We start from the raw sequence: 24,507 nt of genomic DNA, 5'->3' as shown, positions 1-24,507 counted from the left end.
TTGAAATCTAGTTTCAGATTTTTAACTACCCAATTCTGCTGGGGGCGGGGGCAACTGCCCCCCCTCCCGTCCTCGCTGGGTGCTGCCCCCCCTCCCCCCCCTTGCGGCCTGGGCTCTGCCTTGCACTATTTCCCCTCCCTGGCCTGGCGGCCCCTCCCCCTCCTTAAAAGGGGCAGGTTAAGGGGCCCGGTGCTCTCCCTTCCTCCCATGCACCCTCATGCCCATTTGCACAGCTGCCCAGGTACCCCCAATAGTGAGGGGGTGTCACAGGGAGGGGGGTAGCGGGACCAGTCCCTGTATCTATTTAAAAAGTGATGATGTAATATATTGGGGTTGGGGGAGGTCAGGTGGCCCTGGGCCTCATCTTAGCATTTCAGGTGATGGGGGAGCCCAGGGCTGGGGAGACCTGGGGCCTAGCCCCAGAGAGTGAGGACAATGTGACCTCCCCCCTCCCCCCTTGCGGCTTCTCCACTCAGTGCCTTAGGGGGGGAGGCGAGTCCCCCCTCTCCTCTTCCCCTCCTCTTCCCCTGCCCCCACCTTGGGTGTAAACGACAGGAAGAAATAATAATAATTTAAGATTCACACTCGTGTCTGCCTTCGGGTCCTTTATTTGGGAGTTAGCTAGGAGGCATCAGGAGGGGAGGGAGGCGAGAGACGGAGGGGCCGGGGTTTTGAAGCCGGAGAAGGGCCGCTCTGGGCGCCCTCGGGCTGAGGGGGTGTGGGAATCCTCTCAGGTGGGGCCCCTGCATCTGTGTCCTCTGTCCTCTGAGTCCTCTACGGGGGCCCCTTCTCCTCGTCCAGGTCACTAGCGAGGAGAGCGGGGGAGCAGCTTGGTCACCAGTGCTGTTTCCGCAGGTGCGTCCCCGCCCTGTGGTTCAGTATTTACTCCTGCTGCCCCGTTTTAGGCTGGCGCTCACGGGCCAGTGGGCAGTCCCTTGCCAAGGTCGCATGGCCAGTTAGGGCAGAACCGGTAGTGACCTCGGAGCTGTACCCACCCACTCGTGGCTTCCCCGTTCCCACGACCCAGCTCTTAACTGCAGTGAGCCCCTCGGGAGCCTCTGAAACCAAAGCTTCACCCCCCCCACCCCAGCTCATCACTGCTCCCCCTGCCCCCGCCACCAACAGGGGCTGCCACTGTCTCCCCAGTCACCTGCCCCACCCCACCCAGGCTGCCTGTACCAGCTTCTAGCTGCTTGTGTGGCCCCCAGCCTCCTCGCTGGGGACTCACCCACCTCTCGGGCATTTCAGTCCTTGACCTCTGACCTCCACGGCCATAGAGACCTTTGCCTCTGCCTCCATTGGGACACCCCCGAACTTTGGCTGCCCTCTGGATTCATCCCAGAATTCCTCCCTGGCCATGACCCATTCTCTGTGTCCCTCCCGGCCACTAACCCTGCTCCTTAACACCTGACGGACACATAGACCCCGGACGTCCCCCTGGCATCAGCCCCTTCTCTGCCCCAAGGCCGGTAGTAGCACTCTTACTGAAGACACCCCACCTCTCTCCTCGTCTTGTCCTCTTCCCCACCCAGAAAGAGCCTTCAACCCTGTTCAAATCCTGTCCGTGGGACCACTTTTCCCAGAGAAACCCACATAACCAAGCATACCGGAGTCCGTCATTATAGGCTGTGGTTTTCAGCATCATCTGGGCCTTTTACGCTGCCTGGAAATCCCTTACCCTCCCAGCCAGCCTCTGCACACTCCCAAGGCAGGTGTTTTGACCTCTGGTACCCGCTCCTTGGAACCTTTATTCTGCTCCCAGCCCCTTACATGCTGTCTCAGCAGGGCTCCTGACCGCCCCCCCCCCCCCCCCCCGCCTTCCCGCCAGCCAGCCCTGCTCAGAGGAACACGCCCGTCCCCCTCCTGCCACAGGTGCGCCGCCGCCCTGACCAAGGCCACCCGGTCCACCTGGCCTACACCCCACTTCTCCGGTGCCCCCTCTTTCTCCTCCTAAAGGCCCAGCCCCCCCATCCTCGGGGAAAGAAAATCTTCAGCGTTGGCCCCGCAAGCCCTACCTCTGCTGTGTGAGGACTGCCCCCCTCTTCGGCATCCGGCTTCCCTTTTTTAACTAGAGCAGTTATATTTAAAATTATCGAGCTTCTCGCAATTGTGATACAGAGCCACGTACCCTTTGTTTCAGAGTCTTGTCTACCTATCACCCTTCAGCTCATTATGGTCTGGCTTTCCCGGGACCACAGAAAATGTTCCCACAAGCGGCCACGGCGGTGACCTGTCAGCCACCAGATCCACTGGCCAGGCTTCGGCCTCCTCCTCCTCACCCATCTCATGGAATTACTGTGCTTGGCCCTCTGTGTCCTCCAGCCTCTCCCCTGCTTGGTTTGTGTCTGAGCCCCTGAGCCCCTGCCCCGCCCTCACCCGCCTCTGCCGCAGCCGGAAAGTCAACCCTGGCGCCACAGGCCCAGAGCCCAGGCCTTTTCTCGCTGGCCCCTGGGCGTCTCCAGCTGGCCTCCCTCCAGACACCCCAAAGTTCTCCAACCGAGCCATTCTTCCTCCCCCACAACCTGTTCGTCCGCCAGCACCGCCGGCCCCAAGCACAAACCCCTGCCACCCTCAGCACCTCCGTCCTGAGGCCACACCAACGTCTCGCTGCCTTCTTAGCTTATTGTCTTAAAGGACAACTATGAACGTGTCCCTATCCGGCCGAGGGACCTTCAGATGCTGAGGAAGGCGCTCAGCCAGCTCTCCACCCTTGACTTCCCAGCTCATCTCCCCGCGGCGGCCTCTGACTTCACCCCACAGACACACACAGCCCCGCTCCGGCCCTGCCTCCCTCCCCGAAACAGCTCACGTTCTCCAGGCTCACCCCGGCCTCCCCTGAAATGCTGTCCTCCGCCAGTCAGCCTAGCAGACCCCCAGGGTGCCCCAGCCCACCTCTTTTTCACCTCTCCCCTGCAGCCTTCATTAATACGACCCCATCCCAAAGCCATCCTGCTGGCCTGCTGTCCGCCCTGCCCTGAGCCCCTCCTGAGCTGGGGCCCCTCGGGGCTGCCCTCACTCGTACGGTCGGTCGACGTCACTCCCCCCGTTTGGCGGACTCCTCCAGGGCACGCCGCTGCCACAGAACGGGCACGGGGCAAACCTCCTTCCCTCCCTGCCCTCTCCCCTCACCTCTCCAGCAGAGGGCCCGCACCGGAGAAGCCCTTGCAGATGTGACAGGACAGGCCCAGGCCTCCCAGGCCCCATGCCCGGCTCGCCCCTCACCTGACCTCAGGGCTGGACCCCGAAGGGAGGGTCCTGCCCAGCGTTTCCTGCAGCTGTTGCCTCAGTAACCACTCCTGCTCGGGGTCCTGTCTCCGGGCTGCGGCCAGCCATCGCCGGGGGCCCTCCTCGTCACTGGAGTCCCTGGAGAAGCCTCCCGTCACCGCCCACAGAGGTTCCGGGGGAGGGTGGTGCCCCCCCCCAACCCCACAGACTCCGGCCGCCCCGTCTCGCTGGAGACTCACAGCTCGGGGTCCAGGTCCCCCTGGTGGGACAGGGGAGATGCACACACGGAGCAGGCGTTGTCCAGGAGACGAAAGCAGGTGGAGCAGAAGAGACCTGGGAAAGGGGGGGAGGGAAGGAGGTGAATGGGAGCCCCTCCCGCCACCCCGAGCCCCCAGCCTCCAGCCTGGGGGGAGGGGGGAGGGTCCGTGGCATGGCGCCTGTGTGTGTGTGGGGGGGGAATGGCTACAGTGCCACTCTGGCATAAATTCCATAAATTCCGTCACCACCAGGAGAGTCAAGGCGGGAGAGACAGCGGGCTCCCCGTGGTTTTCCGTCCACGAGAACACGCGTGGTAATGACGGGGGAGCGGGGGGGGGCGGCTCGAGAGGGCAGTTCCAGGAAGGGTCCACGAGGGAAGGACCACAGGGCATTGTCACTCGTCCCACGGCCGTGGTGAGCCCCAGCAGGGAGACGCTTGCACCCCGGGACTCTTACCTGGGCAGCCAGGGGTAGCGCAGGACACAAAGGTCTCCGTGTCCTCCTGGCCGTAGCCCTGCCCACAGCCCAGGCAGTAACCCTGCTCCTGCCAGAGGTGGGCGGCCACCGGAGCCAGACAGGAGCATCTGCGGGGGGTCCCAGACACTGAGCGGGTGGCCCCACAGCCACCGCCCCCCTCCGAGGGTAGGCCTGCCCGCAGCCTGACCTCCATCCCTCTGACCGTAGCCGCGGCCTCTGCGTCCCGCCCTCCTCCTCCTCCCTTCAGGCCACCCCCCCTCCCCCCGCCCAGAATTGTCAGCCCGAATTCTCGTCTCTGCACGGAGGGCTCGGAACGGGCACCCTCTTCAACCAAACCTCTGGACGCCCGGGAAAGACTGTGATCCGTTCTGACCTCTGGCTCTTTTCCTGTCCCCTCTTGCCCCGCCCCTGGAAGGAAGGACAGTGGGCTCACCGCCTGGCCAGCGTCCGCAGGACACTCGTGTGGCCCACGTCGGCCGCCCGCCGCCTCACTGCTCGGTGCAAGGCAGCCGACAGACTGGTTCGGCGGCTCAGAAGTACGTTGTACAGGTAGGAGATCCTCTCCTGGTGGAGGGGAGACCGGGGTGGGAGCTCCCTGAGCCTGTTTCATGTGCCGGGAATGCCGTCTGCCCTCTGTCCAGCTCCTATGCCTCTAGGTTTGGCCTCTTCCTTTGGGAGCCTCTGCACATCCCGGGAGCAGTGTCCTACTCTCTCCTCTGGGTTTTCATACCACTGATAAATTCGCTCATTCCCTAATAAAACATTCTCTCTCTCTTTTTAAACATTTTCTTTCTTGGGGGCCGCCTGAGGGGCTCAGTCAGTTGGGCGACTGACTTCGGCTCCGGTCATGATCTCACAGCTCGTGGGTTCGAGCCCAGTGTCGGGCTCTGTGCTGACCGCTCGGAGCCTGGAGCCGGCTTCGGATTCCGTGTCTCCCTCTCTCTCTGCCCCTAACGCACTCGCATTCTGTCTCTGTCTCTCTCAAAAATAAAAACACAAATTAAAAAAATTAAAGAAAATTTTAAAAAATTTTAAAAAGATTTTCTTTGTTTTAATTTTTAAATGTTTTTTAAGGAGATTTTTAAAAATTTTTTAAATTTTTTTTTCAACGTTTATTTATTTTTGGGACAGAGAGAGACAGAGCATGAACGGGGGAGGGGCAGAGAGAGAGGGAGACACAGAATCGGAAACAGGCTCCAGGCTCTGAGCTGTCAGCCCAGAGCCTGACGCGGGGCTCGAACTCCCGGACCGCGAGATCGTGACCTGGCTGAAGTCGGACGCTTAACCGACTGCGCCACCCAGGCGCCCCTTTTTAATTTTTTTTAAAGTTTTTAAAGTTTTTATTTATTTATTTTGAGAGAGACAGAGCGCATTCTGGGGAGGGGCAGAGAGAGGGGGAGAGAGAATCCCAAGCAGGCTCCAAGCTGTCAGCACAGAGCCCGATGTGGGGCTCAAATCCACAAACCACGAAATCACGACCTGAGCTGAAACCAAGAGTCTGACACTTAACCGACTGAGCCACCCAGGTGCCCCAATGGTTTTAATTTTTATTTTTGAGAGAGAGAGAGAGAGAGAGAGAGCGCGCACAAGCAGGGGAGGGGCAGAGACAGGGAGACAGGGGAATCCAAAGCAGGTTCAGTGCTGACAGTAGAGAGCCTGATGCAGGGCTCAAACTCCCGAACCGGGAGATCACGGGGCTCGAACTCACACCCCGAGTTCAAGAGTCGCAGGCTCCCGGACAGCCAGCCAGACACCCCTAAAAACACTTTTAAGTGTAACATCTTGTTCGCGGCCGGCCTGCCTTGAGACTGGGAGCTCCAGACTGCATCTTGGTGACCGTGGGGCAGCACGGTGACTGGCCTAGGCTAGATGCCCAATAAATGGTTCGCAAATGAGTGAGCAGGTGGCCGGCGGCCATTCACGCCCCAACACGGCCCCTCCGCCGTCGTTCACAAAACTTCGGAGACGAGCTCGGCCTCAGAGAGCCCTGCCCAAGGACGCCCCGTCCCTCAGCCCCATCTGGGCCCAGAGGCCAACAGTCCAGGTGAGGCGCTGTGGGGGTTCGGCCGGAGGAGAGAGGGCTGGGGCTGCGGAAGGACTCGAAGCTCCCCCCACCCCCGCCAGACAGACAGCGCGCACTTGGCGCGCGGGGTGGGGGCGGGGCGGCCGTGGGCCCCTCACCTGCTCCCGGGACGGGTAGTACCAGGCACATATGACCCGCCGCAGCCTGCTGACGTAGTGGCCACACAGCGTGACGAAGAAGCACAGGCCGTACATGATGCCTGGGGGCACGCAGTCCCGCTGAGCTGCTGTCCCTGGGCACAGGGTGCCCCTCGTGCCCTGAATGCCGTCTGCTCCCCCTCCCCGCCCGGGGGCACCCCCCTCCCGGGGTGTGGCCGATACCGATGACGACGTAACCCGTGGCATCAGGCTCCGAGGGGCGCAGGACGCAGCGCGGGGACAAGACGCTGACGTTGCTCTGCTGCAGGACGTCAAACGCTGACACCAGGTCACGATAGATCTTCCCGGCGTAGCCGGGACCCTCCACGGTTATGGACACTGCCACGGGGCCTGGCACAGAGGTGCCCTGTGAGGGCCCGCGGGCCCGTGTCCCTGCCCCCTCTCTTCCGTGCGGGAAAGGCCACGTGCGCTGGGGGGGGGGGGGGGGACAGCAGACAGGCCTCCTGCCCCCAGCCAGGGGCCTCTGGCGGCGCTGGGCCTAACCTCAGCCCCGAGCACCGAGGAGGACTGGCTCCAGGGCCCCGAACTGCCCCGCTCCCCCATGTGAGACGGCCTGGATGGTCACCGAGTCCCTCCCCGGCCCCCACGACTCTCCACTCTCCAGAAGCGTTCGTTGCAAAGCGTTTGCTAAGTGCTGACTGTTGCAGCCACGGGGCTGAGCGCTCTATTGATCGTTTGGGGCTTTTTTGTTGTTTTTATTTTCTCCGTTGGACCTCTGGCAGACGCAGGATCAGATTAATTATATTCTGTGGTTTACAGCGTGCTCTCAGTCAGCGGCCCACCCGACCCCGACACACGTGGGGTCACGTACCCCCGAGGGGCTGCCGTGCCCCGGCTCTGCGAGGCCGAGCCACTGGCCTGAGGTCAGCACCTCGCGGAGGGCAGAGCTGGGACGGCGGAGCCCAGGCCAGTGTGAGTCCAGACCTGGTGTTGCTAACTACTCTGTTATGGTATAACCACGAACGGGACACAGGGCTCACCGGGCAGAGGACAGAGTTGGAAGAGGGGCGAAGCCAGGGGCTGATGAATCACAGTGACTTGGGGACTTCGGGGCATCGTCCCCTGGGGCCGAGGGGGACGGGAGGATGCCGGCCAGGGGGGCAGGGGGAGGCTCAGGCGCTCACTGCGGGCCACGATCTCCCCCTGCAGCTGGTGCCGAGCCAGGTCCAGCACCCAGAAGACGGCGTAGTCCAGGAACACCAGGAGGAGCACGAGGAGGAGGTACCGGGCCAGGTCGAAGACTGCCAGGATATAGAACACCCGCTCCCACCGGGACAGGAAGACGGAACCTGGTGGGAGGGCGGGCAGGAGGTGCCACCGCGTCCCCTCACCACGGGACTCCAGCCGCCCGTCCCCTCACCCCCAGACCCTCAGCCCCCTGTCCCGTCCCCTCACCCCCGGACTCCCAGTCCCCCGTCCCCTCAGTCCCGGACTCCAGCCCCCCGTCCCCTCACCCCCAGACTCCCAGCCACCTGTCCCCTCACCCCCAGACTCCAGCCCTGGGGGGAGAGAGCTCCCTCCTGGGGAGGGCTCCTGCCCCCACCGAGCGGGCCCGTTGGTTGATCTGGAAGGTGTAGAAGCTGTGGGGACCCCTGGGCCAGGGCTGGAAGTGGCGGTGGGGGGTCGTGGTGGGGGGCTGTGACGTAGCAGCTTAGCTTCCGGGCCTGGGCCCTTCCAAGTCTTCAGGAACCCGCCCTCCTGGGGGTCCCTGGCCCATTCCTCCCAGGCGGCATCTCCCTATTAGCACATTTGCACTTCCGGCCTCACCCCCAAAGCCTCCCTTCCCTCGGCTGGTGTCCACTCCCCACCCCTGCCGTCTGTCCGGACGTCAGGTGCTCCCGGAGGCACCGGCCCCCTCGTCACGCGTCTGCGTGCAGGGACCTTCCCCTTTCGGACGCAGTGCCGTGTGTGGGGCTTAGGGTCGGGCCGGCTCGGTGTCCCCGTCTGCAGATCCCGGGGCCCTCACCGGGCTGGATGTAGTGTCGGGCCTCGTGGGCGCTGAGCGGCAGCACCGTGGGCAGGCCCGCCCTGGAGCGGACGTCTTCCATGAGCAGAAATCGGCCGGTGATGTAGATGTTGTCGAAACCGAGCCAGTTCAGGTAACGGTACCGGTAACACAGGGCTCTGGGGGAGTGTCCGCGAGGCCCCTCAGCACCCCAGCCCAGACTCCGCTGGGCGCCGCCCTCCCGCCCTGCACCGCGGCCCCCCGACCCCGGCCCCCCTGAAGGCCGCCGGACGAGCCGAGCCCCGGCCGCCGGAGCCCCCCAGCCCCTCACTGGAGGTAGAGCAGCGGGAGCAACAGGGGCGCGGTGTAGCCCATCAGGGCCAGGGCCTCTCGGACGCGGTGCAGCTTCACGCCGACGGCTTCCTGCAGGTCCAGGGCCACCTGGGACAGGCTCCGGGAGGCGTTGAGATCCACAGAGAAGTGGTGGGTGGCCGTGACGTTGAACTCAAACTCCTGACGCACCCGGTTGATCAAGTGCCTCACAGCTGGGGCCGGCAGGTGCCGCAGGGCCGTGAGCCAGGAGTCGGGAGACCAGGGCCTGGCACGGCTCGCGGGCCAGCCGGGCCCCCGCGCTGGGACCCGGTGTGGACTGGGGAGGGGCCTCCGCAGTCCGTGCTGTCCCCGCGGCAGCCTGACTCCAGTGCCACCCGATGCCCTGGGGTGGGGGTGGGGGGCCCTGATCCCCTCCCGGGTCCTGCTCTGACGTCCAGCTTGGGGTGGTGCACCTCCCTCTTGCTGGGCCTCCCTTTCCTGGGTAACTTCCTGGGGTCCTTTCCTTCCGGCCCCTCCGTTCTCATTCTGGGCCAGGAGCGGCCCGAGCAAGGAGGGGACTGCCCCAGGAGCACCCCCTGGGGCGGCCGGGGGCAGGGGGGACACTCACGGGGGCCAATGGTCTTGCGCAAGAAGGGCTGGATGTACGCGGGGATGATGCAGAACACCTGGACCACTGAGACCCGGAGACTGAGTGGGGGGCGGGGGGGGGGAAGACGCGCGGCCCCTCCCCCTCGGGGACCGACTGCGCACAGAGGCCTCTGGCTTCCCACCTTTCCTACTGACCTCCAGGCTGGTCCCCTCTGGCTCCTCCCGCCCCCTCCCGCCCCGCCTCCCCCGGCGGCAAGCCTGGGCTCTCTCTCACCGCTGGCCAGTCCGCACAGCACCAGCTTGAAGGGCGTGAGCACGAAACACAGGTGATAGGCTCGCGGTACAGTCCTCATGCAGCTGTCCTTGGCGCCGTCGAAGACCCGCGCGCACTTCACGTAAGGGTTGCCCAGCTCGGCGTTGCACACGTCCCCGATGTGAAGGAGCCAGTACCACACGTTCCGCAGTGCCCTGGCTGGGGACGGCTGCGGGGCTGGCACGCGGCTGGCGGGAGCCGGGGGGGGGGAGGGAGCGTCCCCCCAGGGGGCCGGGGGGCTCCGGGACAGCCCCCGGAGCAGGAGACGCCTGTGGTCAGGGGCCCGGCTGTGCTGTACCCACTGGGGACTAGTCAGGGAGGGGCCCGAAAGGCCCCGGGCGGGGGCAGGGGGGAAGAGACAGGGTGCGTTTTGACCCCCGCCCCCCAAACAGACACGCGAATGTGCTGACCTACGTGCTTCACGCCGTCCATGATCGACCGAAAGAACTTGCGAACCCGGTCAGCCACCTCTTTGGCCTTCTGGGCAATGGCCTTAATCTTGTTCAGGGCACCTGAGAGGCAGGGGCAGGGGCACTGTGGGGCGGCCCTCACCACCGGCCCCCGGTAGGGAGCGGGCGGGAGGCGGGTCTGGGAATCCGGGTGGAGTCGCCCAGTGAGTGAGGTCAGGGGTCTAACTGGGCGCCCCGAAGTCAGGGCCCCAGCGGAGAGGAGCGGAGCCAGAGACACAAGACGAGGGGCCGCGGGGGGCCTTACTGACGAGGGGCCGCTTGGCCCGTTCCAGCGCTTCGGCGGTCTGGTTCAGGGCCAGCTCTGCCCCGCAGGCCACGGCCTTGCTGGCCTGAGTGAAGTTGTGCAGGGTGTTGGCACAAGGCCCTTGCAGCACCAGCCCAAAGGCAGCCACCATCAACAGGGCCCGGCCCTGCTCTGGGGGAGACGGCTCCATCAGAAACAGGACTCCAGCCTTGCAGGCGGCAGCATCTGCAAGCCTCTCAAGGAAGCCTCCAGAATATTTCCCTCGAGCCTCCCCCTCCCCCAGGATCCCTCCTGCCCCTCCCCCCGGGGGCCTCGCTCACTGGAGAAGGCCTGGGGCAGCAGCAGGAGGACGGTGACCCGGACCTGGCGGGAGAAGCCCATGCCCAGGCCGAGGAAGGCGGCCAGAGTGAGGGTGCCCACGAGGCAGGCCCAGGGGCTGTGTTCTTCCACCAGCAGCTCCAGGAGCCCATAGGCCGTGGCCAAGGACAAGCCCAGGGCGAAACCCCCCACGCTGCGGACCACGGCCCGCGACATGCTCGGCTCCTCGGCCCCCACGGGGGCCATGGCCGTCGGGTCCAAACGTGTGCCTGTTTCCAGGAGACGCCCACGGGGTTCTGGGGCTCTTCCGGGCTCCCGGAATCCCTCCCCACATTCTAAGGTTCCGAGGCTTGTACCACACCTGTGCTGGAGGGCCTTACCCAGCTGCAGGGCTGGGGAGGGGGAGGGAGGTCTCGGATCTCCTGCCCCAAGTCTCAGAGCAGAGGGGCGAGGGACACAGGCCAGACAGGCTGTGGGCGCGGCAGAGGGGCCGGAGCGGAGGGGCCAGAGCGGAGGACACCTGTGGGACGAGAGCGGGTGCAGACTCATGGTCATCGCACCTCATCGGGATGGGGCCACAGGGCAGAGGAAGCTCCCCCACACCAGTGAGTCAGTCCCAGAGACCCTGCCCTTCCCCAGGGCCTCCCAGCCCCCAGGCATCCGTCCAGGGTCTCCCGCCCCCCCCGCCCCCACCGTGGGTCCCCCAGCGTCCACCCCTCTCACCCAGCGGCCCCCCCCCCTCCAGCCATGCCCTCTCCTCTTCTCTCCCTCACCTCTGCCCTGCTTCCTCAGGGCCCCCCCCCCGCCTCCTCCAGGAGGCCCCAGGTTCCTGCAGGTCCCCCAGCCTCTCCCCCCGCAGGCCCCTAACCCTGATGAAGCGCGTCCCAGCCAGAAGAGTGGGCTCTTGGCCCTGCTGGGCTAACGTACTTGACCCCGCAGCCGTGCAGAGGCTCCTGAACTGGGGGCTGCCGGCCCCCTGTGGCCGTTTCCTGCGGCGCCAGCCCGGAGAGTTTCCGGTCACTGCTTTCCTGCTGGGGGCAGGCACTGGAGGGCTCCTGGCCATGGGTGAGTGTGGGGCCCCCCGGGGCAGGGGTGGGACCCATCTTCTGACCTTCGACTTGACCCGTGCACTCGTAGGTCTCTTTCAGCTCCTGGTGAACCCCATGAACATCTATGAGGATCAGAAGGTGGTGACATTGTACAGCCTGGTGGGTTAGTGCTGGCTGAGGACAGGGAGGCTTTGGAGGCTGGGGGGACAGGCCTGGAGAGTCCTAGGAGGGAGTCCCGTCTTGTTTCTTCTGTCCCCAAGTGTCCCTGTGGCCCCAGCCCCCTCCCGGGCTTTGCAGGGAGATCAGGGAGAAGAGGAGGACCCAGTCTTGTCGTCTAGGGGCCCTTCCCAACCGGAAAGGACTCCGTGTTATATGATGCAGTTCACACCCATCTCTTCTGACCTCTCTGGCCTTGTTTCCTGCCCCTCCGTTCGTTCGTTCGTTCGTTCGTTCGTTCAGTCAGCACTCACTGAGTCCCCACGAAGCTTCAGCAGTGAACAAGGTCCGCGAGCCTCGGGTGGGGACAGTTAGGCAGTAAAGGAACACTGAGTAAGAGCATTTCTGATGGTGACAAGGGCGTGAAGAGAGGAAGCTGGGGGTTTGGGAGGAAAGCGGCTGGGGCGGCGCCGGCCTGAGTAGTCAGGGAAGGCTTCTCGGAGGCGACACCGCCGTTGGGGGGGCTCGTGTCGAGAGGGGCCAGGCTGCAGGAACAGAAAACCCACCTGCAAGTGCTTTAACCACAGAGAAAGTTGGTTATCTCAGGTAACAACCGGTTTCCAGGTCGAGTGGTGTTTGGCGTCTGGATAATTCAGCAGCTGGGTCAGCCCCCCAAGGACCCAGGTTCCTCTTGCCTGGTTTCTCCGCCATCTTTGTTTTTAATTTTATTGTTTATTTTTTAATTTACCTCCAAGTTAGTTAGCATATGGTGCTACAGTGATTTCAGGAGTAGATTCCTTAGTGCCCCTTCCCCATTTAGCCCATCCCCCCTCCCACAACCCCTCCAGCAACGCTCAGTTTGTTCTCCGTATTTATGAGTCTCTTCTGTTTTGTCCCCCTCCCTGTTTTTATATTCTTTTTGTTTCCCTTCCCTTATGTTCATCTGTTTTGGCTCTTCAAGTCCTCATAGAAGTAAAGTCATATAATATTTATCTTTCTCTGACTAATTTCACTTAGCTAATTTCACTAATAATACCCTCCAGTTCCATCCAAGTAGCTGCAAATGGCAAGATTTCATTCTTTTTGATTGCCGAGTAATACTCCATTGTGTGTGTGTGTGTGTGTGTGTGTGTGTGTGTGTGTGTGTGTGTATCACATCTTCTTTATCCACTCATCCATCGAGGGACATTTGGGCTCTTTCCGTCCTTCGGCTGTTGTCGACAGCGCTGCTGTAAACGTGGGGGTGCGTGTGTCCCTTCGAAACAGCCCACCTGGAGAAACGCCTAGCAGGGCAATTGCTGGGTCGTAGGGTAGTTCTATTTTTAGTTTTTTTTTGAGGAACCTCCATCCTGTTTTCCAGAGTGGCTGCACCAGCTTGCATTCCCACCAACGATGCAAAAGACATCCTCTTTCTCCGCATCCTCACCAACACCTGTTGTTGCCTGAGTTGTTCAAGTTAGCCATTCTGACAGGGGTGAGGTGGCATCTCAGAGTGGTTTTGATCTGTATTTCCCAGACGATGAGTGATGTTGAGCATTTTTGCATGTGTCTCCGCCATCTTGGGCCTGGCGACCATTCCGCCTCGGGTTATGAATGGGCCGCGGCAGATCCAGGCATCTCGTCTTTATACGACAATGTCACAAGACCAGAACATTCCTTCTTCGTGTCTCCTGTAAGGAGGAGGAAGACATTCCTGGACCCCCAGCCGGCCTCCCCGCACGGTTCTCTGACCAGAGCCACCTGACCTGTGTGGGGCCAGAGGGAGCGGCTCCTTCTCTGACCACAGCCCCCACTGATGGCCTTTCCCAAGGACCCTTGCTTGCTGCTTGTTCTCGTTTACAAGACCTGCTCACATCATTGTGACTGTTTCTAGGGTTTGAAAGTGTCCGAGCCGGTCTACACCAAAGGTCCCCTTGCTGCATTCTCCAGCCTCTTCCCCGCTTGCACCCCTGCCCCGCCCCCTGCCCCCCTCACCCCTTGTCCCCAACCCCCAGTCCCCTGCCCCCCACCTCCCACCCCCAGTCCCCTGCCCCCAAACCCCTGTCCCCAGCCTCCTGTCCCCTGCCCCATGTCCCGTGCCCCCTGTCCCCCTTGCCCCCGACCCCCTGCCCCCATCCCCCTGCCCCCCACCTCCCACTCCCAGTCCCCTGCCCCCTGACCTCGCTGCCCCCAACCCCCAGTCCCCTGCCCCATGTCCCGTGTCCCCTGTCCCCCCCACCTCTCCGCCCCCTGCCCCTTGCCCCCTCACCCCCTGTCTCCCACCCCAACCCCCAGCTCCCTGTCCTCAATCCCCAGTCCCCTGTTCCCTGTCTCCTTCACCTCCCTGCCCCCAACCTCCAGTCCCCTCCCCCTCCCTCCCCAGCCCCTTCCCCAGCCCTCCCCCCACCCCCTGCCCACCCCCTGCGGGATGGGGGTCCCATGGTGGAGGGGGGGCCTGCCTTGTATTTGTTTCCCCACCTCCTTCCTCTTCTGCTTCTTCTGATGTCAGAAGGGATTTGAGGGAAAGGGCCTCGAGCTCGCCGTCCTCAGTGCTGTGCGGGGCCCTCTGCCCTGGCTGGCAGGCTGTCCCACTTCAGGGGCCTTTCAGGGCATCTCTGGAGGCTCCGTGTGGACCTGGGAGGTCCCGTGTTCCTGCTCAGAGCAGTTCTGTTTGGCCGACACCTGCAGCTCCTGCCCCCCGGCCTCTTCTGTGCCGGTCCCTTGGGTCTCTCTGCCCCCGAAAATGCCCCCTTGTCCCAGAGAAAATGCACACGTCCTTGCCCTGCCTCGATGACAACCAAATGTGGCTCCCAAGTCGTGGTCCCCCACGTCCCCCGGAGGGAGGCCTGCCGGCACTGCGGTCACCTCTCCTCCCCCTCTGTGCTCCAGGTGCTGGGGTTCAGCGGAGGCCGCCTCCCTCTGCCCCATCTCTGCAGGGGCCCCGTGGGGTCTCTCACTTGGCACAGATGGAGCGCCTCTCCCCTCCCCTTCCAGAAAATTCTGGTTTCTGGCCTTGTCTTTGTATATTCTGGTTGGTAGAGGGCCAGAGACCAGTTTTTCCCTTGTGGACGCCCAGGGAGGACACCCGCAGCCCGTGGGGCTCTCTTTGGAATGCAGGGCAGCGACTTGTCAACAACCATCGTCAGTTTGAGTCTTTGTCCAGAGGCCAAGACCACAGAACAAACCCCTTCCCGTGTCCCGTTGTACCACGACGGGGCTACACAGATCCACATTCACCCCCGGGGGCTGTTGCCCTTGAACCGAACTCAGGTTGCATGAGGAGGAACGTGGCAAGGGGCGCGACTCGCTGCTCGGGGCACACCTGTGCGACTGGAGGAGCTGGCCCGGTGGGGAGGGGGGAGCAGGGCCCTGGCGGGGTGGGGGGGCGGGTTCCATGGCTCAGAGGCGGTGCCGCCTGGCGGATTCTGGGACCAGCAACAGGCCTGTGTAGGTCAGTGAAGTGGGTGAAGGTCCGAAGCTAGGGGGGGCCAGGTCAGAGGGTCCACAGGCCGCATTACGGGCGCTTGGGTCGGATCCCAAGCATGGGAGAAAGCCAGCGGGTGGTTTGAGGCAGAGAAGGAACACGATCAGGTTTGTGTTGACAAGGTCACTCTGGATGCCTCGTGAGCACTGGGGGACAGGCTGGTGAGAGAGGGGGACGTCGGGACCGGTTGGCCCCAGCCAGAGGCAAGGGGGTCCCTACGAGGGCGGGGGACACAGGGGGAAGTGTAGGGACTTAGGATTCGCTTTGGCGTCAGGGGCAAACACTATTTCACAGGAAGCTTCTAGGTCCCCCGACCAGCTCACGCTGTTCCTTTAGCCTGGAATGCTGTCCTGCCCCCTGACGACACTTACTCACCTTCAGCCCCAGCTGACACATCATCTGCCCTCCCCGGCCCTCCCAGCCCCACCCTCCTCCCCACAGAAACCCCGCTCCCTCAGCTCCCGCGACGCCTCCCGCGCACTGAGCGCTCGAGGGTAGTCATCTGTCCACCCGGCCGTCTGTCTCCCTGCATGACGAGCTCCGAGGAGCTCACTGTCTCCTTGCAGAGACCATAGGGAGACACTCGGAAGCGCGAACACAGACCGGCAGGGCCGTGACTCAGGGCTAAAATTAGGGGCGGAGGTGGTGAGTGCGGTAGGGCTCAGGGCACGGGGAGTCCTGGGGTGGCTGTGAGGACCGGGGACTGTTGCCAGAATTGTTCTCTTGCCTTCCCCGCTCCCTCAGCACGTAGGGCCTGTGGGAGTCCAGCCTGGAAATGACAAGTGCTCGCCCCCTTCCCAAACACAAACACACCCTCCTGCACACAGTCAGTCAGTGACCATGGCTTCTCAACCTCCCGCGTCTCTCCAAGCCCTTCCAGAGCCCGCCGCAGCTAAGCTCTGTACAAGGCTGTTGAATGAATGAATGAATGAATGAATGAGTGGCCTTGAAGGCCTATTAGGGTCCGTGTAAATGGGGGCAAAGGCAGTACGGTGATGGTTCTAGAAAGAAGCTGGGGGGGGCGGTGCTCCGGTAAGCCTGGTGGTGGGCCAGGGGGCATCTTCACTCTGCCTCACCACCTGCCGCTCTCTCCTGACAGGCTTGGGGGCCGTGGGCTGGGGGACCTCCCCTCACATCCGCTGTGCCAGCCTCCTGCTGGTACCCAAGATGCTGGGCAAAGAGGGCAGGCTCTTTGTGCTGGGGTACGCCTTGGCTGCCATCTATGAGGGTGAGTGCGTGCCCCTGAGAGCGTCCCTCCACGTCTCCAGGCCTCCTTAGTTTACACAGGAGAAACAGTCCGGTGTTGATGAGATGACCTCTCACGGCTTCTGGGCCCCATCCCTGCACGGCTCCAGCAGGTGGCCCCCGTATGCCGAGCAGGAGCTGAGGGGACCTTCTGAAAGCGGCCTAGCTGCAGAGGGAGACCCCCTGTGGCGTCTTCCCCCAGGACCCGCGGCCAATCTGCGGCACAACCTCAACGAGGTGGTGGCCTCGCTGGGCTGCACGGTGGAGCTGCAGATCAACAACACGAGAGCGGCCTGGCGCGTCTCCACCGCCCCACTGCGAGCGGTGTTCAAGGGCCTGCTGGTCAGCACCCTGCGCGGCAGGGCCTGGGCCCCTCTCCCCAGGGGGCTCCCACACCTGCACTGGGAGCTGTGACCCCCAGACTGCTTCCCAGCCCGGCACCCCCGGCAGTTTTTGCAGGACTGTCCTCAAACATGGCAGGATGTGCCCTGGGCACTAAACGCCAGGAATGCCCCCGCCCCCAGTCATGGGACGTGCCCCCCCATCTCCAAACACCTGGGTGGGCGGGGCTCTGAGCAGCTGAACCTGAATGTCAGGAAACCGGTGGCCTTGCCCTGGAGGAGTCAGGAAGCCTCGGGGCCCAGGGAACTGCGGACCGGACGCTGGGGTTGCAGGGGTTGGAGGGTTGAGGAGTTGGGGAGACCGTCTGACCGCGGGGACGCTGGGGACGGGGACATTGAGATGGCAGAGTGGCCTGGGAGGTCAGTGTGAAGGGTGAAGTCCAAGGGCCTGGGGAGCCGGGAGGGGGCAGAGAGGAGGTGCCTGGTGGGACAGTGGAGCATAGGGTGAGGGGCTGTCTCAGGACTCCCCGAGGGCCCGAGGGCGGAGCCAGAACTTGGCGGGGGGGGGGGGGGGCAGGGGGGTCGGTGCGACCTCTCCTTCCTCACCCTCCAACCCCAGGGCAGCAAAGTTTCACTGAAAGCCGAGACGCAGAACCTCTCCAAGGCCTTCGAGGACCTGGATGCCCAGGTGAACAGCGAGATGGGCTACAGCCCCGAGGACGCCGAGAGCCCAGAGGGGACGGCCCGAGGCGTGGGGACCCACCGAGCCCCGCCTTCCGGGCGCCGTCTCTCCACACAGAAGATGTACGAGCTGAAAACCAAGCTGCGCTGTTCCTGTGAGGGGCGCGGGGGTGCGGGCGGGGGGCCGGGGCCGGGGCCGGGGGGCGAGGGGTGGGGGCCTCAGGCACCCTGGCCCCCTCCCACAGACGTGGTGGACCGGGCCATGCTCAGCTGCCGCCGCTGGTTCGACCGAAAGCACGAGCGGTGCATGGAGCGCGTCCGGGTCCCGCTGCTCAACCACCTGCTCTGCCTGCCCATGAAGTTCAAGTTCTTCTGCAGTATCGCCAGGGGTCAGCCAGGGGTCAGCCAGGGGTCAGCCAGGGGTCAGCAGAGTAGCAAGAGGAGGGGGACACCAGAGCCCAGCCCGCCCCCCCCCCACTGTGGCATTGCCAGGGGTCAGCACAGTGACGGGGGGGGGGGGGGGGATGCAGCCCGGCCCCCTCCCCTGACTGGCGGTGTGACCCAGCTTATATGCATAGGAGGCTCCGAGTTTCTTGTCTCTTCATCTGAAAGGCAGGGGTAATAAGAGTACCTACCCCGTCAGGGGTTTCTGAGGGCTTGCGGGGCAACACACGGGAAGCTAGTAACAGGGCTGACACAGGAATTTTTTCTCATAAATGTTGGCTGTCATTATTCATGGTTGGCGTGGTTATAAACAGGTAAGAAAACCGGGGGAGAAACGAGGCCTCGGTCCGGGAAGGGGGCTCGAGGAGAGGGGGGAGGGGAAAGACTCGGTGCGGTGCCGAGAGACAGGCAGGCTGCAGGGAGGGGCCGCAGCGGGGAGGCGGGGGGAGCGCGGCCCCTGACCGCCGCTGTCCTGGCTGTCCCGCGGCAGCGATGGAAGTTTGGTGCCGCAGTCGCATCCCAGTGGAGGGCAACTTCGGGCAGACCTATGATTCCCTCAACCAGTCTGTCCGCGACCTGGACGGGGAATTTTCAGCCACTATTGACCTCAAGGTAGGAGGCGGGGCCTGGGGGCTGGGGGTGGGGGGAGCTAGGGAGGAGGGAGAGGACACAGGGCCCGAGCCCTGACGAGGCCCAGGAGGGAGGGAGAGGACAAGGGGACAGGTGTCTGTGCTGGGACGCCAGGTGCGAGAGGGGAGGGCCGCAGCTCCCAGCTGACGCAGGGGAGCAGGGCGGGGGTCGCGGGGGTGGGGGTGGGGGATGGCGAGCAGCAGGGGGGTCCTGGGAAGAGCTGCCCCCCCCAGTGGGCGGCGGGGGGCGGGGACACGGCGGCTGCATCCGGCCGCGTGCGCCCCCGCGCCCCCCAGGAAGAGAAGCAGGTGGCGGTGCTGGGCCTCAACACGAGCTGGGAGCACGTGAGCGCCGAGCTGCGGGACCTCGTCCGCCGCCAGGAGGCCCAGCTGGGGTGGACCCTGGGGCTGCTGCGTGTGCTGCTGTCCTGCACCTTCCTGCTCGTCCTGCACGCGTGAGCGCCGCGCCGGCTCGGGTGGGGCCCCCGCGGGCCCTCCGCGTCGCCTTTGGGTACAGCGGCAGCCGCTGATGACGCAGAGTCAGAGGAAACGCGGGCTTTTGGTCAGGGACACGTGGCCCGCGTTCCCACACCTTGAAAGGGAGGCGTCCTCATTTATCTGCCTCCTTCGGCCTTCATCCCAGCGCGGACTTTTTTACTTTTAGCTTTGACTTTTGATTTTTCTCTTGCCCTTCACGTTCCCCTTGGCTCCGACTTTGTCCATTTCTATCGTCCAATTCTGCTTTCATTTTCTCCCGCCTGCCGCGTTGGCAGCGACTTTCCCAACATTTGGACCAAAGTCCTCAACCCCACCCAGCCTGGCGTCCAGCTGGGCCGTCCTGGGCCTCACTCTGTTTCCCTGGCGACCTCTGGACCCTCTGTCTCCTATCACCGCCCCTCACATGCCCGAGACGGGCAGGGGCCGTCAGGGGCGGCCACAGGGGCTCCTGCTCCATTGTCCCCCCCCCCCCCCGGCTGTGGGGCAGCTGAGGGGCAGGGGTCCTGAGCCAGCCGAGGGCCCTGTGGGGAGACAGACATGAAGGAACCATCTTCCCGCCCTCAAGATGCTCACGGTCTAGGGGAGGCAAGAGAGGGAGGCACCCAAGAAGCATGGACCGTCCGAGGGCCGCACTCGGGACCGGCTTGGGGACCCGGTGGGAGCTGAGTGCTGCCCCTGCCATAGCTGGTTCTCTTGGGCAAGGGTCCTGGCATCTGTGGGGTGCGGAGGGCAAGGCTGGGCTTGCGGCCTGGGCTGAAGTGGCCATGGCCGGAAGAGTCTGGAAAGCCCTGCGGGCCGGAGGCTGGGAGGCCAAGGTGGGTCAGAGGTTAGGGAGCCTGGCGGGGGAGTGGGGCGTGGCAGGAAGCTAGCCCGAGACGGAGGCAGGAAGAGGCGAGGGGCACCGGGTCCCGCGCCGGCTTGGGGAGGGAAGGAAGGAGGCACAGAGAGTCCGCTTCCAGGCTTTCAACCCGGTGAGGTCACCGGCTAAGGGGCAGCGGGGAGCGGGCGGGGCAGGTTCAGGCGCGCCGGGCAGCGCTCGGTCTCTCCACAAGGGGGCGCTCGCGGGCTGGCCTTGCATTTCTCCTCTTTGTCCCTTAGAGGCAGGAACAGGGTTTCCACGGGTCCCGAACCACGAGCACTGGACAGGGCTTAGGTCATGTGACTCAGTTTCAAACACGTCTCCGATAACTTTTTGTCCTTAGTAAACTGAAACATTACGTGGGACTTTGGAGCATCCTCAGGGGAGAGGGAGCCTCGGGCACACGGAAAACACTGCCTTACTCGAGGGTGTGGTGGGGAGAAGGGAAGTAGGTGGGAAGTGAGTTTTGCTTGAAGTGACCTCCAGGAGAGGTTCTGCCGAGATGAAAGCGGGAGTCCGTCACGATGGCGGGCGGTTCTGCAGCCTTGAGGGGCTTCACGCCCCGGTGCCTTTGCTCCCGCTGTTCCCGCTGCTTGAGATCCACCCTGCCGGATCCGCGGCCGGGAAGCCTCCCTTCCCGGCCACGTACACGACCCCCCTTGTCTTCTCGCTTGTGTGCCTGCCCGCCTGGCCCTGGGCTGCAGGCTGCCGGGCGGCAGGGCCTGTCTCCGCCTAGGACGTAAGCGGCGCTCGGCGCGTGCGGGGTGCCCCGTTGAATGAGCGAGCGTCCGGGAAGCCCGTGGTTGGGGGTGGGTGAGGACGACATGGACCCGTCCCCGTGCCCAGGTCCTTCTCCTACGTGGACAGCTATAACGGGGACATCCGCTTTGACAACATCTACGTCAGCACCTACTTTTGCCAGATCGACGAACGCAGGAAGAAGTCGGTGAGTGGGCGCAGCCCTGACCCAGGGTGCCCTGCCGTGTGCGCCGTGTGGCCTCGCGCTCCAGGGGGGCGGAGGGCAGAAGGGGGAGGGCCCTGGTGTCCGTCACCGTGTGGACGTTGTGTCCAGGGCAAGCGGACTTTGCTGCCGCTCCGCAGAGCCGAGGAGAAAACCGTCATCTTCCCCTGCAGTCCCTTCATGCAGGCCTCGGAGATGAGAAACGTGGTGAGGGTGGCGTGGGGCGGCCCGTGGACCTGACCGCGGGCGCTGGCCGCGTGGGGCGGAGGGCAGGGGCACCTGGGAGGGCTCCAGGCCTGCTGCTCCTGTCCTCGGGCAGGTGAGGGAGCTCGCAGAGACCCTGCCCGTCCTGCTGCTGCTGCTGGTGCTGTGCGGCCTGGACTGGGCTCTCTACTCCGTCTTCAACACCATCCGCCATCACTCCTTCCTGCAGTACTCTTTCCGCAGTGAGCCCGCGCCCGGCCCCTGGGAAGTCCCCCGCCCCACCCCCGCAGCCACCCCACCTGACCTCGTCCAGTGTCGTCACCTCCTCCTGTGTCTCACCCCTCCCTGGCCATCTCAGGGTCAAACCTCAGCCCTGCAATCTGACGGAGGGGGCCTCAGCTCCCTTTACATCCGCGACAGGGAGGGGTTAGCGTTCAGTGAAGGGAGGAAAGTCCCGCGCTGCAGAGGATTTCTGTGCCTTGAACCCCACCCCCCCACATCCAGTCCCCATCCTGCCCCCTCCCCTAAACCGCAACCCTTTTCTGACCCCCCCATGGCCTCAGGCAGCCATAAATTGGAGGTGAAAGTCGGGGGGGACTCCATGCTGGCCCGGCTTCTTCGGAAAACCATTGGAGCCCTGAACACGTCCTCAGAGACCACGGTGGGCTCCAGCAACATGCGTAAGCCACGCCGGAGGCCGGCTCGGGGGCGAGGGCGGGGGCCCTGGGCCTCCCCAAGGCAGAGAGGTGGCGAGATGGGAGAGGCATGCTGGGGTTGCAGGGATGAGGGCGGGAAACGGCAGGGGAGGCTCGGAGAGCCTGGGGTCAGAGGAGCATAGACGCTAGGGCCTTGGGGACAGAGGGTCCCAGCGCCCCCAGAGAGCCCTGCCCATGATGGACACTTTCTCTCTGTCCGTGCCGTGCTGAGCAAATAGCCCCGTGACCCCGGTGGCTATGGTGTCCCAGGTGCAGCTTGCAGGGCGAGGGGCAGGCGGGAGGAGAGCAGGGCCACCAGAGACACGTCCCGGTGGGGTGACGGCCCGGCCCTGCCCCAGGCTGCCTGCCGCAGCCCGTGAGCCTGAACCCCAGGGCCTACGTGAGCGCCGCGCTCCCCGTGGGCCTGCTGCTGTGTCTGTGCCTTCTGCAAGCCTTCGGCTACCGGCTCCGGAGAGTCATCGCGGCCTTCTACTTCCCCAAGGTACGCCGCCCCCACCTCACAGGCCCGCACCCGGCCGACCGACCCCGCCATGAGGGGACGCGCTGTCACTACCCCTGACCACCCCCCCCCCCCCGACCCCAGCGAGAGAAGAAGCGGGTCCTGTTCCTCTACAATGACCTGCTGAGGAAGAGGGCGGCCTTTACGAAGCTGAGAAGGGCTGCCATCGTGAGCCGGGCGCAGCGGCAGAGGGCCCCCGTAAGTCCAGGCTGCCCACCCCCCCCACACCGCCGCCTCCTGTGGTTCTGAGGACCCCGGGAGGGGCTTCTCCCGCCGCTCTGTCCAGCCCCGGGGGGCCGGCCTGCGGAGCTCAGCAAGTTCCCACGAGATGCACACCAGGGGCCCTGGACGTCCGGCTCCCGGGGGTCAGGGCCGAGTCTGCCTCTGTCCCCCCGCGTTCAGGCCAGCCTGAGACACTCAGTGGGCCATCAGGACGCAGGCAGAACAGAGGAATCAGATTTGATACAGCCTGACTAGAAGAAAGCAAGGGGGCTTCCCCGGGATCAGGGGACCCGAGGCAAGCCACAGATGCTACTGCGAGGTCACAGACCAGAAGCTCGGGGCCTCTGCCGGAGGTGGGGAGGCAGGTGGGCTGGGGGTCAGGGAGGCATCATGAAGGGGCACGTGGCGGAAGGACAGAGCACACGGCCAGAAGAAGCAGGTTCCAGCCCACGCTTCCTCATCAAGCTGTGTGACTTTGGCCGTGGTCCTCAAGGGACCTCAGAGGGTGGACAGATCTGCAAGGCCTGCGCAGAGATCAGGGGCAGTGAGGTGTGGGGTGCTGGTGCCAGAGGGCCTGGGTTTGAATCCTGGTTCCTTCGTCACCATGGCAACGGGATCTGCGGTGTTTACTTAAAAGCTGTGCCTTGGCGTTTCCCTTCTGCAAGACGCAGTGAACCACTTCTCCATCTGGTTGTCGAAAGGGTTAGAGGAGCCTCGCTGTCATGGAGCAGGCGCCTAGCAACTCCCACGCACATGTTGTCGTCATGTGACCCTTCTTGGTACAGGACCCGTGTTGTTTAAAAAAAAAAAAAAAGTAGCCATCCTTATTTCACCAGCCCTAACAGAGCTCTTGGAAGCGAGAGACCACATTTGCTGAAGTTTTCCTCTAGGGCCTAGGTCCCCCACCCCGTGACACACGGAGGCTGAATGAGCATCTGCTGAGACAGAGCGCACTGTGAATCCGTGACCTGGTCTGGAAGTAAACTGGACTCTCAGGAGCAGATAGAAGGGCATTCGTCCCAAGCTAGGGGAACAGAACGTGCGAAGTCTCAGAGCCCGAGGGGAATGTCAAGGGCCAGGGCCGGTCTGGGGGGCTGGCCAGAGGACGCAAAGTTCAAGTGGGGGTAAGTTAGAGCAGAGGCTGGAAAGGGACCGGAGTGTGGAAGGCTCTGAAGGCCAAGGCCAGGAGTTCTGCCGCTGACATGCAGTTTCTTGAGCAAAGACTGAGCCGATAAGGTGGCCTCTAGAGAATTCCTGGTAATAGTGCGGAGAGAGGGGGGAGCCTTCTGAAGCAGGCTTGTAATCTGGAATCAGGGCAGCTGCGTGCAGCCAGGTCTGGCCGTTGACTATCTGTGCGCCTTTGGGAACTCACATAACCCTTACGAGAGTCCCCTTTCTGGCCTGTAAAGCGGAGAACACAGGGGTAAGAGTCTTACGTGTCCGACTCACTTCTCAGCCCACCCCGAGAACAGATCAGGTGGTTCACAGGGAGGTACAGGTGATGGTCGTTGCTGCTCCCAGCTGGGGGAGTGGAAGCTGCACCCCCAGTCTCCATCACCGAGCGGGGGAGGGAAGCTCCCTAGGCCCATTTGCATGGCGACCTTGCCCTCCAGGCCCCGCTCCCCGCACCCCTTCTCTCCCCCCGGGCTCCCGGCAGCGCCACCACCTGGCCGACGTCCTGCACCGCCGCTGCCCGCTCCTGCGCCGCTGGCTGCGCCGGCGCTGCGTGGTGTGCCAGGCTCCCGAGACGCCCGAGGCCTACGTGTGCCCGACGCCGGACTGCGCGGCCGTGTACTGCCGCTCGTGCTGGGACGACATGCGGCGGCGGTGCCCGGCCTGCACCCCGCGCGAGGAACTCTCTTCCTCCGCCTACAGCGACAGCAACGACGACGCCACCTACGCCGAGTGACGGGGCGCCTGTCGCTGTCCCCCCTCCCCAACCCGCTCCTCCGCGTTTAATAAAAGCCCCTGTACTCCCGACGCCTGCGCTTCCCAGGGGTCTGAGCCGCCCACCGGATCCCCGCAGAACCGGGCCGCCGACGGGACGCGGGAGGGCAGCCAAGCTGCTGGGAAGGGGTCGGACCCCGGACCGGGTGGAGGCGCGCCGCCCAAGCCGGTCGGACCGGGC

General features: G+C 64.1%; 2 protein-coding genes across 4 annotated transcripts; one reads left to right on the top strand and one right to left on the bottom strand.

Moving 5' to 3' along the window:
- Positions 1-774: 774 nt before the first annotated feature.
- Positions 775-10,564, bottom strand: DCST2 (DC-STAMP domain containing 2). The gene is made up of 15 exons (XM_047092634.1): positions 10,415-10,564; positions 10,095-10,260; positions 9,791-9,892; positions 9,342-9,539; positions 9,087-9,152; positions 8,478-8,691; positions 8,168-8,325; positions 7,326-7,490; positions 6,364-6,531; positions 6,142-6,242; positions 4,394-4,524; positions 3,940-4,067; positions 3,465-3,558; positions 3,223-3,363; positions 775-805 (listed from the first exon to the last, which is right to left on the bottom strand). The coding sequence occupies exons 1-15, from the start codon at positions 10,562-10,564 to the stop codon at positions 775-777; spliced, it is 2,013 nt and encodes a 670-aa protein (XP_046948590.1).
- DCST1 (DC-STAMP domain containing 1) lies at positions 9,056-24,312 on the top strand. 3 transcript variants are annotated; one of them, XM_047093080.1, is made up of 17 exons: positions 9,056-9,462; positions 9,773-11,017; positions 11,352-11,477; positions 11,550-11,624; positions 16,180-16,308; positions 16,528-16,667; positions 17,286-17,502; positions 17,593-17,736; positions 18,282-18,403; positions 18,718-18,875; positions 20,624-20,723; positions 20,850-20,945; positions 21,058-21,184; positions 21,506-21,622; positions 21,997-22,139; positions 22,242-22,355; positions 24,037-24,312. In XM_047093080.1, the coding sequence occupies exons 2-17, from the start codon at positions 10,627-10,629 to the stop codon at positions 24,286-24,288; spliced, it is 2,451 nt and encodes an 816-aa protein (XP_046949036.1). In that variant the 5' UTR covers positions 9,056-9,462; positions 9,773-10,626; the 3' UTR covers positions 24,289-24,312. The 3 variants fall into 3 exon arrangements, with proteins under 3 accessions (XP_046949036.1, XP_046949035.1, XP_046949037.1); XM_047093079.1 differs by lacking the exon at positions 9,056-9,462 and having other exon boundaries at positions 9,652-11,017; XM_047093081.1 differs by lacking the exons at positions 9,056-9,462; positions 11,550-11,624 and having other exon boundaries at positions 9,652-11,017.
- The last annotated feature ends 195 nt before the right edge of the window (positions 24,313-24,507 follow it).

This window comes from Lynx rufus, unplaced genomic scaffold, assembly GCF_022079265.1.
Source record: "Lynx rufus isolate CCGP_SWC_20201006 ecotype Redwood Valley unplaced genomic scaffold, mLynRuf1.p SCAF_31, whole genome shotgun sequence".
Classification (NCBI taxonomy): Eukaryota; Metazoa; Chordata; class Mammalia; order Carnivora; family Felidae; genus Lynx; species Lynx rufus.
The sequence above is the reverse complement of the archived record's forward strand: the minus strand, read 5'-3'. Positions and strand labels throughout refer to the sequence as shown.

Coding starts and splice junctions, on each gene's coding strand:
- DCST1 (XM_047093080.1), top strand. CDS start 10,627: ATGCTCGGCTCCTCGGCCCCCACGGGGGCCATGGCCGTCGGGTCCAAA. Junction 18,876..20,623: donor TTCCTGCTCGTCCTGCACGC/GTGAGCGCCGCG, acceptor CCCCGTGCCCAG/GTCCTTCTCCTACGTGGACA. Junction 22,356..24,036: donor CGCAGCGGCAGAGGGCCCCC/GTAAGTCCAGGC, acceptor GGCTCCCGGCAG/CGCCACCACCTGGCCGACGT.
- DCST2 (XM_047092634.1), bottom strand. CDS start 10,564: ATGGGCTCCTGGAGCTGCTGGTGGAAGAACACAGCCCCTGGGCCTGCC. Junction 8,692..9,086: donor GCGCAAGACCATTGGCCCCC/GTGAGTGTCCCC, acceptor TGCCGGCCCCAG/CTGTGAGGCACTTGATCAAC. Junction 7,491..8,167: donor CCGACACTACATCCAGCCCG/GTGAGGGCCCCG, acceptor CCCTCCCACCAG/GTTCCGTCTTCCTGTCCCGG.